A 14633-nucleotide genomic window follows, 5' to 3' on the forward strand; every position below is an offset into this window, starting at 1 on the left:
AAAAACACAATATCTTGAACTAAGAAATAACATAGAACAGAACTTGACTAATCATGAGAACCTAAGATAAAAGTAGATTTTTTTAGGCGCCACCAGCAAAAGAAAAAACATCTTGCCCGCTGGTGAGAGTATTAAATAAATAAATAAAAAGAAAAACAAAAACTTGAAAAAGTAGATCAACTGAAAAGAATAAACGAGTAAATACATAGATAGCTTAAAAAACGAATGAAAAACAAAATTAAATGAGAAAAAAAGACAAATCAAAGACAAAATATGAATATTTATGTAATTCCAAGAACGTAGTAAGTGGCGAGCCCTTGCTTGCTGAAGAATGCTATTAATTATACGGGAATTTCAATGACAATGGAAGTTAATTTAAATTCATCCAAATGAGTCTATCGATCAGTCCATCTCTAGATTCCTAATGGTTGCTGGCATATAACAAGTCTGTCCCTGGATTAATAACGGCATGAAAGGAAAAATAATATTAGTAAGCATGTGCAACTCTGAAAGTATTACTGAAATAGTAATTTGACAATATTTATTATACAGTAGGGTAATAAGTATTTTTTGGAGTCTTATTGCACTCATTTTTGGCAGAGTCCCTCTTCAATTTCTTCAATGTCATGTCTAATTATCTGCCAGGTTCACTATCTAGAGCAGGGTGGCATTGTTTGAACACAGTTTACCATGAAAAATGAAGCTTCGCTGTGATTGGTCATTTCACTATAAAATGTTCAGTTTACGGCCTTCCTTCGATTTCGGTTCAGATAACAACCCTCTCACTAATTCTCTCTCTTTCTTTCTTTCTCTATCCATCTATCTTTCTCTCTCGCTATAAATATCTCTCTCTCTCTCTCTCTCGCTATAGATCTATCTTTATCAGTCTGTACACACTATGGACACAATAGATAATTAAACTTACAAGCAAGGAATGCTTCAAGTCAATTATATAAGAGCAATAAAAAGCTACTTGCACCCCGTGGTAGACTGGAATAATTAAGTTTTACAACTGAGAGCAATGGAAATTGGACATCAACTAGGTTGAACATACACACTACTCCTATAGCTTGACAGTAAAAGCTTCAAGATATAGCTGCTGCATGATAGTAAAGTTCCAATATTGATTTGCATATTTCAAGCACTCACTCACCTATTTCGCCCTCTGTGGTATCATAAAAATGCTATCAAGATATTAAACCAGTAGCAGGGAACAATTTTCTGAATTTTGAGCAGGAGTTGGTGAGATAGAGCAATAATTGACCAGTTAAAAAATGCAATATTGATGAATTCATCACATTCAGTAGTAATCTAGAAAACTATAGAGATGGAAATGAATTGGAAGTTGCATTTGTTAAAATGCTAATTAATGAATAATTATTATTAAACGAAAATCCCAATTACATGCTGTAAATCACCCCGAAGACTTCTGCTACTGCAAATATTGACAACATGGTAAACAGCTATGGTAGTATTGTATAGTAGCGCACATCGAATTTCCATCTAGCTGTTTACCCTGTTGTCAATATTTGCAGTAGCAGAAGTCTTCGGGGTGATTTACAGCATTTAATTGGGATTTTCGTTTGATAATAATTAATGCTATAGAGATTTACTCAAGCTTGGTTATTGTCAATACTTTTTCGAATATAGTACCTTTTCGTCTACCTTCTAATATACATTTTTTCCAAATTAATAATACTCTATCGTATAAATATAACAGTTCTGAATAGCCAGGGCCAACACTATGTTGAACTCTAAAAGAATAGCAAGCACTTCGTTGAACTCTGAAAAATGCATGGAAGAAGAAAATAGAGATTATTGAATGATAATAATTGGAACGAAAATAAAAATAGAAAGATAAGATTAATAAAAAGAGAGTATCAAATGCTAACCGTTCCTGCAAAAGGACTCCTCTTCTGTCCAGTGCCATCGTCCACATACAGCTGTGAAGATTCTAGAGCGATTTGGCCCCATACCTAACATTCACGCATACTGATATGAAGTTTTCTCATCTAATTATACAATACATTATGTATAATTAGATGAGCCTTTTACATTACCATCCATACCACAATCAACTGATGGGTTCGCATCCAGAATATAACAACTCTGGTTAGAATAATAGTAGGCCTAACCTCTGGTGTATGAAATTTCATTATGCATACCTCTATTTATTTCTGTGGTTTAAACGTTACCACATCCCGTATGATATCATGCTCGCTACATCACGCATTATTTTATAGGGAAATTTTCTTAATTATAATGAAATAAAATAAAAGTTTCCATCAACTTGATAATCTGAATATTGAGACTGCTTGATTGTTTGTATGTTGGCCAACAACTTCTACTTTTAACTTTCTGTTGTGTTTTCTGACTGTTTGAACTTCACTCGAAACAGGCGGTTTATTCGTATTCCATCATCCCTGACAAGTGTTCATCTACGACTCGTCGTAGACATCATGTCGTTCATCAACGGAAAATATAATTTTAAACTTGAATGCAATATCTGTCATTAACTTGTATTTTATCTTGTATCTTCTCTTGATAATCTTGTATATTCCCTTGTTCACGAGTTATTGTCATCAATTGTCATCACCTTCATAATTCTTCAATCACTTATAAATCATGGTCAATTTTCTAATACTCTTAATAATTCCATCATATCAACCCTGATTCAAGCTAACAACTATAGAATGAATAGCTAACCAGGAGGCTAAAGAGAATGAAGCCTTTCTAAATAGTTTTATACCTCACAATCGTTGCGATAGAGAGGTTTAACCTGATTAATTACTTATTATTTGACCTATAGAAATCATATATCAGGTAAAAATTATATCAAAATTATAATTGAAGATTGCCATATAATACAATGTTTGGAAGGATGGTTGCATGTCTGATGAATATCGAAGAATTTAATTCGAAACTTGAATTTTTTTGTGTTTAAGAGACATAAATTAATCGGGTGACATAAGCATCACAGTTCTATGATGACAGAGTTCATTTGATCATTTTTCGGAATGTTATTCATATAATTCTTTCGAAAGAAAATGCTTAACTTTGTAGAAAATTAAACATACATTTCCCTTGTATCTGCATCTATACTTTCAGCATAATTGACTCAATTCATTAATTATGAAACCGTGCAGTACAATTTATGTAGTAGGTCCAATTTGATAAGTTGGAGTTGATCTTTCTAAAGTAAACTTAAAGTTGGGTGTATGAATTGGACAGGAACGGACAGGAAACTTCACAAAGTCGTGAAATGGAGCAACTTGTTCAAAACAAGTGAGATTCAAGAACGATTTTGAGTGCAACGGAGAAGGAAGAAGAAAGTGGCGGGAGCAAAAGAGGAAAGAGGAAGAAGGATCCAAATGAAAAGCAGCCGGCAAGCAGCAAACTTGGATGTTTGCAAACATTTGTTTGTACTTTGAAGAAAATTCGCTGTGAATGCTGTTGCTACTTCACCCTCTTCCTCTCCCTACCCTTCATCCTAATTCTCTCTTATTTTTCTCATGTTCTTTTCATTCTGCTTCTTTTCTACTCCAATGTCCCCCTACACTATACAAAGAGCGCTATCTAAATTGAGGACCCTTCCCATGGAGTTTGATAATTGTCCACAATAAGGAAAATAATAAAAAGTGGAGAAGAGGAAGACTAACATTGCACGGTGGAAAAGCAATCATTTTCTGCATTTGTGTTCGTTTGCCTCGATTCAAGTTAGTTAATTTTTCCATTTTCATCTGAAAAGATATACAGTATAACAATCACGAGTAGAGTGGTCTGGTGGGATGAAGATTATCTGCTACAAAAGAATCCACTGCTGTTTTATTTTCTCAAACTGAAAATTCAATTAAGATCATCTTTAAGATAAAACGTTTTCAACTTTTTTCACCGCCATTATTGGTCAGCCTCCACTTTCAGTACTCCGCAATACTTGGAGAGAAAAACTAATTGTTGGATGTGCAGGAAGATTGTGTAAGCTGGAAAACTAATTTCATGCGGAAAATCTACCAATCTCCTATCCAATGTTGATTTTTCCTGTATTAAGAAATTGTAGGATTGTAATCAGAATAGCTATTGTTGCCAGTAAAACCTATAGCAAGAGACGTCTGGATTAATTATTGAATTCAATTCCATTGTAGCTACTCTTTGTATCACGAGCAGATTTTATATTATACTCCCACTATACATATATGTCGCTCAAAATTGATAAAAACATTGTAATGTTATAAGTTCACTCTCTTCTTCTCATTCCTTATTATGATTTCGTTATGTTCTCTTTTCAATATTGTGGGCAATGAAATTGAGCATGTATGAAAATGGCTGTTGCTTGATGATGCTTTCCAATATCGATTTCGGGTCTGTAAGACACATGAATCATACGTAATTTACAAAATGGTACATCAATTCAACCAGGAATAATTAATATTCTAATTGTAAATCAGCGCTGATGGTTACAGCATCGATAACAAGAACAATTCCACAAACCATCTAAATTTTACCTCCATATTTTATTGAATAATAATTCATGTACTATAAAAAAATGGAATGTGATAGATGGAGATTGAAGCCAGAGTTTGTATACAAAATGTTGATGGAATGTGACTGTTAAAATGTATTAGACTTCTCAAACCGTATTGTACTTTGAGCTTTAACGTTGGTGTTTTGCCAGAAAGCAAGTTTGTCTGCTCGGCCGTGCTGCAAGTGCTCAGACTAAGTCCAAAAATAAATCCCTTCCTCTTTCCTCGCTCTAGCACGACCCAGTGAGGGCTTTAATTATTAAATAGCAGCTCAGAGCTTAGCCCAGTCAGATTTCATGAAAACAATTAGTCTTCAGATTAATTATTCATTTGAGTACTTCCCAATATAGTGAAGCTTAGTAATTAGATTAATAATCATGGAAAAGTAGCCAAAAAATAGTAGAAAGAGTATTAAAAAGTATTATCTTCATTTTTCAAATAATATTGTTCTTCAATCGGTTCAAGCATGTTGGTTTCTGTCTCTACCACTAGTTGACCTGGCGAAATCGAATTCCTATAGAATAAATTTTACTGCTTCAATAACTTTGAAATACCAACGAATTTATAATACGTGAAAAAGAGAAGCTCATAAACGGTACTCGTACTTGCAGTGAATTTCTTACGTCATTGACGTGTTACATAATGATGTGACGGTAAATTGGAAATGAATCATTCGCTGTTGCCTCCCAGTTACTACCTTTTAGAGATTCTTCGTTGCGACTTTATGTTTCTCAATTTTTTATTCATTCTTGTCGATTCATTTGATGAAAATAATAATGGTAGCTTCAAACTACACTAGTAGACGGTATCGGTGGCAATTATTTTAAAATTACAATCTTAATTTGAACAAGAATCTATCAACATTTGATCCCCAATCATCAATAAATTATGTAACTGATAAGTGATCGTTGATCAAACATGATTGACACCCACGCAACTTTCCGTAAGTTCCTACATATATTTCTTCATAAGTTTTCAGGTTGAAAGGTGAGGAACGCTTTCTATCAGATTTACCTAATAAATAATATTTCCATTCCATATATTTATAGATTTTTTGACTAGATTACTTTTCCTCTACTTCGAATCCCGCGAGGTGAGTTACTACATTTTTGGTTCTGTTTGAGCCATCAATAGACCACTAGTATTTTTTTGCTGAATTGAACTAAGAGGAATCCCAACAGAATATTGCTGCTAGCTGCCAAATCACCAGCTTCGGTAGTGTAAGCACTGAGCCAATTGCAGTACATACAGTGATAATTATCAGCTTTCTTGGCCTGGAAAGTTTAAGAGGAGAGGGGATTTATAAACTTATTTTAAACTGAGCAATTTCAAATAACAATGCGAGCCCATCGTTGTCTGGTTGGATATGAGTGAGATCCAACTAACGTCAGCCGATATATCCATTATGAAGACAATTAATCCTTGTTTTTCAAAGAGTAATGATAGTTGTTATCAGCCAAGTACCGTACTTGATAACTTAATCACGTCACAGTTGAAATTATTGGAACACAAAAACTTTTGTTTCACCACGAAAAAACACCACCACTTTTACACTCAACTCACGCACTAAAAACCGGTGGATTGGATTTTTTGACAATGGAAAACCGATAATTTGTTGTTTTTATTCACGCGAGCCCCCAGTTTGGGAGTTGAGCTGTCCTGAACTGGACATCCACCGGTGTGGCGCGGCGACAAATTTCAAAACTTAAAATAACTTCTAACACCCGCTACACCCTACCAAGGGGGCCGGGTGAAGGGGCAGGGTTCCTTTTCACTCTCTACAAATTAAAAATTGAGCATTCTTCTGCAAAGTGTTCACTTTGTAAACCTGTGAATCAACACACGCTCTCCTCTATCCCCTGAAGTAGTCTTGTACGATAGAATATAAAAATATTGCACTCGTAAGCGGGCCATTCACTATCCGATTTTGAGGTGCATCATTCAATATCGGGTTCTACCTCGGACCGTGAATTGGGTTGTTGATGTTCGGTTGAATGTTGTATGTCTAGCCTAATGAGTTGGATCAACAAGAGGTCCAACAAATCCGACATCACAAGAACAGCCGTCTAGTCAGAGTCGAACTGAAACGTAAGTGGGGATGTTGGACTAACTTGTGGACAACCAATCGGAACGTGACTAAATCGTTAAGCTAAATTATAAGCTAGTACATTGTTATGCTAGTATATTATACCCACACCTTGAAGATTAATATCTATCAAAGAGGTGTCAATAATCAGTTGAATCAATAGTGATGCAAAAAACACACAACAACAGGATATGATTTTCTTCATTTGATTTCTTCAAGTGACAGTAATAAATATATAAATATATATCGTATGAGATGGAGCACATCACATCATTTTCTTTACAAAGTAAAAGTACAGTAATAAATTATATTCTAGAAGAAAATCAAGCTCAAGAAAAAAAGGATGAATTCACTAGTCAGTCATGCTGGAGATGCTCAAAATTGATGTTGAAATAGATTCTGGAAGAAAGAAAACTAAATAAAAAAACGGAAACCAGCACAAAGTTCCATTCCAAGCTCAAGCAGAAATGAGACTAAAATTTTATTGAAAGTGGTAGAAGAGGAGTTTCTAATTTAGAACTCCATTTCCAGGGATTTGAAATCAAATGCACTGCAAAAACAAAATCCAATCGGGATATAGTGCAAAGTTAGGATGGAAATAGATTTGTGAAGTAGACTGTGAAGTTTCCGCTTGCAAGTTCAAATGCGGTTTAGAAGCTCCATTGTTCTATATCAATTAGACAAATTTGGCACTTGTTGGGACTCCACCAAACAAAATATCAAACCAAAGCCGGAGTGCTATCAACACACTTTGTCATCTGAAATAAAATTGTTTAAATATTGGGAAAAACAGAGGTGAGACTTTTTTTATCAAGAAATCAGGAAAGAATAAACAATTCATCTACATTGGTAAGGGGAAGGGGTAACACGATGCATTCTTTCTTTTAAATGATTACCGGTGGTTTGGCCATACGAACACTGCCGCGACTAACGCCATCTCTAGAGAGAACTGAGCCAGGATTGGTCATCTCTACAGAGAGAGCGCCCCACGAAGCCATTTCTCACCTGAAGAATTAATAAGATTCACTTTTTTCATAACTTATTAATGAAAATCATTTGGAAAATTGATACATAAACTTATTATTCAAGCAACAATTTATTTTTCCTATGGCGAGATGAATACCTATAAAAATTTGAAGATGAATAAATATCAGTAACTGTCTGGACAATACTCCATTTTATAGCGTTAATAGAGCACAAATGGAAAGATATTTAAAATATAAATAAATATATGTGAAAAATATAAAAATATTTGAAATATAAATATTGATATAATGCAGAGTGTTTATAAATGAATATCTGGGTTTTTACTCCTCATAATATTAGTGACATTAAATTTCTAGTAGAAAAATTATATGGTTGAGTGGAAAAGCAATTCAAACAGTTGTGTTTTTGCACCAGTGCACACGTAGGCCTATGTGTAGTATTTTCACCGACATTTGCAAGATTTGGTTAAACAGGTTGGAATCGACTGAAAATTGGAAAACTCATAATAAAATTCAATTCAATTGATTGAATTGACTGGTTGAAAGTGAGTTAGAGCAGCTCATAGGCAGCAATAGTAGAGACAGCAAGACGTAGTTACTAATGACTGGAGTTTTTAAGGCTTTTTGGAGTCATTTCAAGCCTTCATTGAGTCACTTTCCATCGGGTCGATTTCCATTCAGATTCAATATTTCATAAATAAGATATTGATAAAAAGTTATGAAAATTTTTGAGTTGCTTTTTGATTTGACATGTAATTCATAACTGTAGGTTCAATGTAACAAATATTATAAAGAGTTAAAAGTCTGATATTTATTATTAAACACTCTGTTTGATTTCCTTGTACATCAATGGATTTGACTCTTCATGGCAGAAAAAGGGCTACAGTTAGAAATTTAATTTAATTTAAATGATACGGTTAGTTTAGTTTCACCAAACACTTCATTCAAGTAATATCCCTTGTATTGTCAATGATCTGCTGTTGTCTGGTTCGGGAGTTGTGCATAACTCACAACATCAGCCTCTGGAAAACGGCCAACTTGGAGGCGGATTTCCTCAAGAGTAGAGAGTCTAAACTGTTTCCGAGTTGGAATCATTCAGAGATAAAACTCGCCATTTCCTCGCAAGAGGAACTTGTCTTCTTCCCCCTTTCTTCGTCTTCTGCTCCATAGGAAGAGGAGGGAAGAGATTTAACAAACTTATCGAAGCATAGACCTATTCGATGTAATCAAGCGACGTAACTCTCACCCAAGTCGAAACATGAGCGTGAAGTTTATTAATCTACATGACATAGTTGGGAAACTCAATTAGAACGATTAGAAGATAGCTTATACGAGTAGCTTATAATTTGCTTTACAGTTAATCTTATCACCTGTATGTTCATCTGACTACTATAATTATGCTTAACAAGCTGAATAATTGATTCCAACTATAACCGAATAATTTATTGATAATTACTTTGAAGTAGGCTACATTATTCAATTGAGAGGTTTCTCACCACATCATATTATTATCATTATCACCACTAATTCTATCATCTTTTTATTAAAGTTTGAGTGGGAGATCGAATAATTTTAAACTTGTATCGAGAGTATTTCTAATTTCTCTTATGGGACTCATCCCCAATTATACTTTTTTTCTAATATTTTAACTAAAATAGAAAAGCATAATCCATAAAATTGGAAGTTTTTCATTATAATACAGGAAATTCTTCTTTCAAGTGCGTGCTATACCATATTTCACAATCATAATATTGATGAAAACAACACAGTATACTTACCAAACAGATAAGTCACACTTATTCCAGTAAATGAATTAATCAGTTTATCACGTTATCAAAACATACAATATTGAGGTTTTCAAATAAAGATTTTTTCAGGAACATATAGTGGTACGGGGACACTAGAGATATGTCTGGATCTTCGAATCTACACTTCGGTACACTTTCCAATACACATTTATCTGGAAGTCGCGTACCAATCAGATAGCTGTCGCACGCTGCAATATTCCACTTTTATTTTAAAGCGTGCCGCAAATTGGTATACGAAGGGTGTGTGACTTTTTGTTTAGCACATTAGTGAATTGTAAGTCACACATAATCAATCTATTAGTGCTGATGCTTGCTGTTGTGTTAACAATAAAACACGTTGTCACCACAAGATCCCGTCACTATTTGCGCTGAGACTTTGTTTAATTTTGAACTGAGGCCGATCTCACTGACAATAAGATTCGTGCTCTTGATACCGTACCGGAGCCTACTTCAGGCTGAATTGCAGCGCTACTTGTGAGGCCCGAATAGATCTCATGCCTCATCATACATTCTAAACAAGTCACTCTCTCTCTCTTTCTGTATCTCTCGCTCCAACAATCAAAACTATTTATCTCTTCTTTCACTCATCACTAATTAAACAAACTAGCGCCTCTTTGCACCCCTTTCACAGCTGAACTAAGCCATTACATCCCATTTCACATTCCTTTTAGGAGTCGTTATTAAATACTGCTGCTGTGATTTTGGCGGTGCCTGGGTGGAGAGATGACAAAATGAAGCATTTCTTCTAGTTAACTGCATTTCTGTCCTGATAAATAACTACATTTTATAGAATTCTTCAACCACCTTAACATTGCATATTGAAAGATGAGCTAAATCATTTGGAGGGGAAGGGTCAAAATTAGATTCATGTTGGTTCACATCAAAAATAGTAATGCATTTGTCAAGGAAAATGTACTGCAATACAATTGCATGACAGCACTGTAATGCTAGGTTAAGATTGGGCTGGATAACATGTACTTTCCAATCGTTTTTACCGCTTTCAACTCGAGCAGACTAGTTGACTGAACATATTTTATGCGACATTGCCATTCTCCCTAGGCCGTGGCACCCAAAAAGAGAAGACTATGGCTGATTGTCTCTTAATTAAGTCAAGGTACTTTAAACCAAGTTATATCAATACAGTAACATTGTGTATTTTGTACAGTCTTATTGTTAAAATCTATCATGTTCATGCAAGACTGCCGATAAGTTTATGTAAGTGTAGACTGGGCTAGAAGGTCTTCACCAAAGGTCAATTGTGATAATGCCCCCACCCGTTTCCATAGAATATATAATTATTATTTCTGAATATAGTTCCACTGATTATAATAATATTTTAACTTCAATCATGTTGAACCATATCGCTGCTTATTCCCTCTGACTTCAAAACAAAGATACCAGTTTATTAAAAAGTAAACCATGAAGAATAATTCCCTTGAATTCAGATCAAAGGTCGCGTACAAAATGGTAGGCCTGAATCATGAAGAAGTCGCGTACAGAGAAGGAAACCACGAATGGTAGGATACAATTCCATTTCTTCTAAAGGTGATGTTTACTCCTGCAATTAGAATTGTTGGTTTGAAAAAGTGTCAGATAGGCTATCATTGGAAAGGGTAGAAGGCATGGGCCTACCGTGTGGTGACGACGTCTCTTGCCACTGGAGTGTGTGCTGTCACAGCCGCCATCTTGTCTGTAGTGCAGCAGCTCCTTGTCTATAGAAATTCCTTGCCAGCTTGACAGCCGTCTGTCCATCTCCTGCAACCAGTTGTCGAATTATATTGACAACATTCACTATAGGATATTGGCTCTCGTTTCAACCCCGACAATGTTCTACAGAAGTAAAGTTATGAGAATTGTCTGATTTCAGACGGTGGTGTAGTCCTCTATGTTGTAATTCTGTATGAGTGTGATAAATAAATGAATATACTGTAGAATGAAAATGAGTGGAATTATTCGGAGTTGAATAGAAATTGAACACAGTACTAAGTCGAATTCCGTATGTGTTTTTCTCTGTACAGTCTAGATCTTTACAAGACACAATTCTGTTTTTAGGCTACCGGTACTTCAAGGGCTCATTATATACAAGGGTTCACTGTTTAACCAAAGGCGCATTCGCATTCAACCCTACAATAAACTGGAAGATGAAATTTTGACATACATAATTGTCAAAAAATTATCGATAAAATAATCATTTTTATAAAAAGTCAAAAGGGCTGGTGTGATTTGTGAATCATACACTATGTCCTAAGGCCCGGTTGCACAAAAGCCAGTTGAATTTTAACCGTGATTAATTCCAATCTGAGAAGGCTTTTACGAAAAGACGGCTTCTCTGATTGGTTCTCGTGGAATTAATCACGATTAAAACTTTTAAACCGGCTTTTGTCCAACCGGCACTAAGTGTATTAATTTACAAGTTCTATTCAGTTTCATTTAATCAAAATCAAATATGAATAGGCTATTGAATGATTAGAAATTTATTCTAATATTTTTCAATTTATACCATACTATAATAATTCTGTCGTCCAAACAAAAAATTTTAATGTCAATGGGATAATGATGTAAATAGATTTAATGATGTTATAGATTCCAATGTCAATAGGATTTCAAGCTTCTTCGATTAAAATAGTCCTCTTCAAGAGGAAACATACTATAAACACACCTACCCTAGCACAGACTAGAGGACACACCTATAAAGCTTTGGTACCACCTATTCTCTAAAACTGTGAATAATAGTTGTATTGATTTAGGTAGGAATGCATGATTAAAGTGCATATACATCATTGGGGCTCGACGTGATGTTTTATTTTTAGTTATATTATTAATTAGCCTATTCCTATATAATATTATCTACTTGACTGAGGGTGTAACTTGATACTTTGAAACAGGTGTTAATGTCATGAATGTTAAAGTTACAATTCCTCCTAATGAACTGTACTATTAGGTATCATATTATACCGTACTCTACATTGAATTAAATGACGATATTTATATTATTCCAATATGGACTACTATTACCTACTCACCGCCATCCACAAGAATAACTATCCAAGTAATACGATAATATTGTATGTTGGGGACGTGAATATTGCAATACTGACTGACCGGATGGATTTCAAAAACTGACTGTGTAAATCGAATGGGGAATTGATGACGCAGAGAAAAGGAAGATAGAAAAAATACTGAAAAAACCAAAGACGTATTGAAGCATGCCAGAGTGACCTAAAGAGAAGGCGGAATAAGAGATCACAAACATCTGGACAAATAAAAAACAGTCAACGTTGAAATAAAAGATAATAAAGGAGAACGGAAACTTGGCGAATTCATCATTCTCTGCTACTAACATTATCCTGTTGGTTTCTGGTTTGATTCCCAGAAGGCATTTTTGCGATCAGCAATGAACCATATTTCATGGAACAAGTGGATCTATGCTTGAATTATGGTATGTTAAAGCGCGTGCTTCATTTAGAATTTAGGCTACAGTTAGATGAGGTGTTTGACGGTTAAAACAGGATTCCATATCGTCTCATGAAATTAGAATACATCAACGAGAATGAAAGTCAAAAACCAAACTCATTTATAGATAGAATATTAGTTGAATGAAGAATCCAGTAAGGATATCCTCCACTAGAATATCCATCAAGACTTCATATTCACATTCAAGTGTGAGTGATTGTTGTTGTAATACATAAGACTTCAATATAAAGCAATTTTGTGACTAGTGACTTTTGAGTCACTCTGTACTGTCGTCAATGAGAATTGGACTATTGGATAAAGTTTTGGTGTGATCTACAATCCTGCTAATATGAGTTGTCTGATTTACAATACTGTACATATTAATTCTGATATCATCATTCGCAGATAAGAAATCTTCATTACTGTTGATTTATATCAATCTAATTTGAATTTGGTGCACTGATAAAACTGAAATTTGAATGAATAATGATTTTTACTTTCCTTGCCCTATTACCATAGGTAAAGAAAGTATTGCTTTCCGAAAAAAATTAAGGTACCCCAGTTGATAAATTTTCATAACGGCAAGGAAAGTTGTGTGAGTGCGCCACACCAGAGTTTTGTAAGTTAGCTCAGAATATGTTATTCAAGAGAAATGAGAAAATTTTCAAGGTAGGGCTCAAAATCACACAATCAACTCAAATTTGTGGGGTCCCAGTAAAAGTTCGGCAGTGTTTAAAATAACTACTGACATTTTTTTCATAGGAACGCACACTTGAGGCGGAACTCAAACTAAGCTCCAAATGCATCAGCCTATATACCGGTAGCTACTGAAATTTATTTTCAAAACATGTTCTTCATGTAAGTTATTTTCAAAAAATTATAATTTCATATAGGCTAACATTAACATTGACACTAACTGGCGTTCACCATTAAAAAATAGTAATTGTAAGGTCAGTTATCAGTTTAATTGGAATAAACAACACCCAACAGTTCACATATATAAAGAAAGGTAGGCCTGCTACCATTTCACTGTAGCCTACATAAATTAGCCTATTTCTGAATGATAAATATTTTCAAAGAAACTCAACAATTGATGGGTGAAGACTTGAGTTCAGTAACAATTATTGTATAATCAATTCCAAATCATTCATCTCGATCTTTTTCAAATCATAAAATTACAAATTCATACTTCTCATGAAATTATTCAAATATTTATTTCCATCGTGATCATATTAACATGTGCATTCTAATGTTCCTTTTTTCAAGTCATAGTGATTTCGTTTTAAATCTTAAGCTCACTACTGGCGATATTATATTGTTATCTTTAGCCGATAGATCCATATTGTAAATCTGAAGTGTAAATCTTTATTAAAGAATTGTAATTGTCATATTGTAAATTTTAATCTGAAGTGTAAAAATTGTATTGTCATTGTTTGGTTTTTATGAATGTGCATGAGTTTTGCAAATGAATAGATTTGAAATATTATAGGTAGTGTTAAGGGTGGAATGACAGTAACAGGTGAGACACATCAGATATCATGAGATAAGAAGTAAGACATTGATTCATTTAAGGAAATTATCGGCCCACCTCTTTTGGCAGTGATTTTCGAGAAGAAAAAAAGTGTTGGATGAAGAACGCGCACTCACGCGCACCCTCTTCTTGGCTTGAGCACAAGTTTCGACTGGTGGCTGCTGGCTGTCTGAATTGCAAACGCCAAGCCTCATGCATTCAGTCTATATTTAGACGTAAAAAGCTTCTACAGAGCGGGGATAACTAGAG

At 34.5% G+C, this 14633-nt stretch overlaps 1 protein-coding gene across 6 annotated transcripts in view; it reads right to left on the reverse strand.

Annotated features, from left to right (window-relative positions):
• Nucleotides 1-14597, reverse strand: part of LOC111055552 (F-box/LRR-repeat protein 12) — a 30859-nt gene extending 16262 nt beyond the window's left edge. For 2 of the 6 annotated variants that reach the window (XM_039444713.1, XM_039444707.1), the window contains exons 1-2: nt 14442-14597; nt 11033-11155 (exon numbers count right to left, since the gene is read on the reverse strand). In XM_039444713.1, coding sequence (XP_039300647.1) covers nt 11033-11155; nt 14442-14582 — 264 coding nt within the window. In that variant the 5' untranslated portion in view covers nt 14583-14597. Of the gene's footprint in view, nt 1-1892; nt 1977-5906; nt 6274-7502; nt 7612-9370; nt 9858-11032; nt 11156-12423; nt 12445-14441 lie in introns of those variants that run through there. The other 4 variants (XM_039444718.1, XM_039444723.1, XM_039444735.1 and 1 more) reach the window with 4 other exon arrangements.
• Nucleotides 14598-14633: the final 36 nt, after the last annotated feature.

Source organism: Nilaparvata lugens, chromosome 1, assembly GCF_014356525.2.
Source record: "Nilaparvata lugens isolate BPH chromosome 1, ASM1435652v1, whole genome shotgun sequence".
In the NCBI taxonomy this organism is placed as follows: domain Eukaryota; kingdom Metazoa; phylum Arthropoda; class Insecta; order Hemiptera; family Delphacidae; genus Nilaparvata; species Nilaparvata lugens.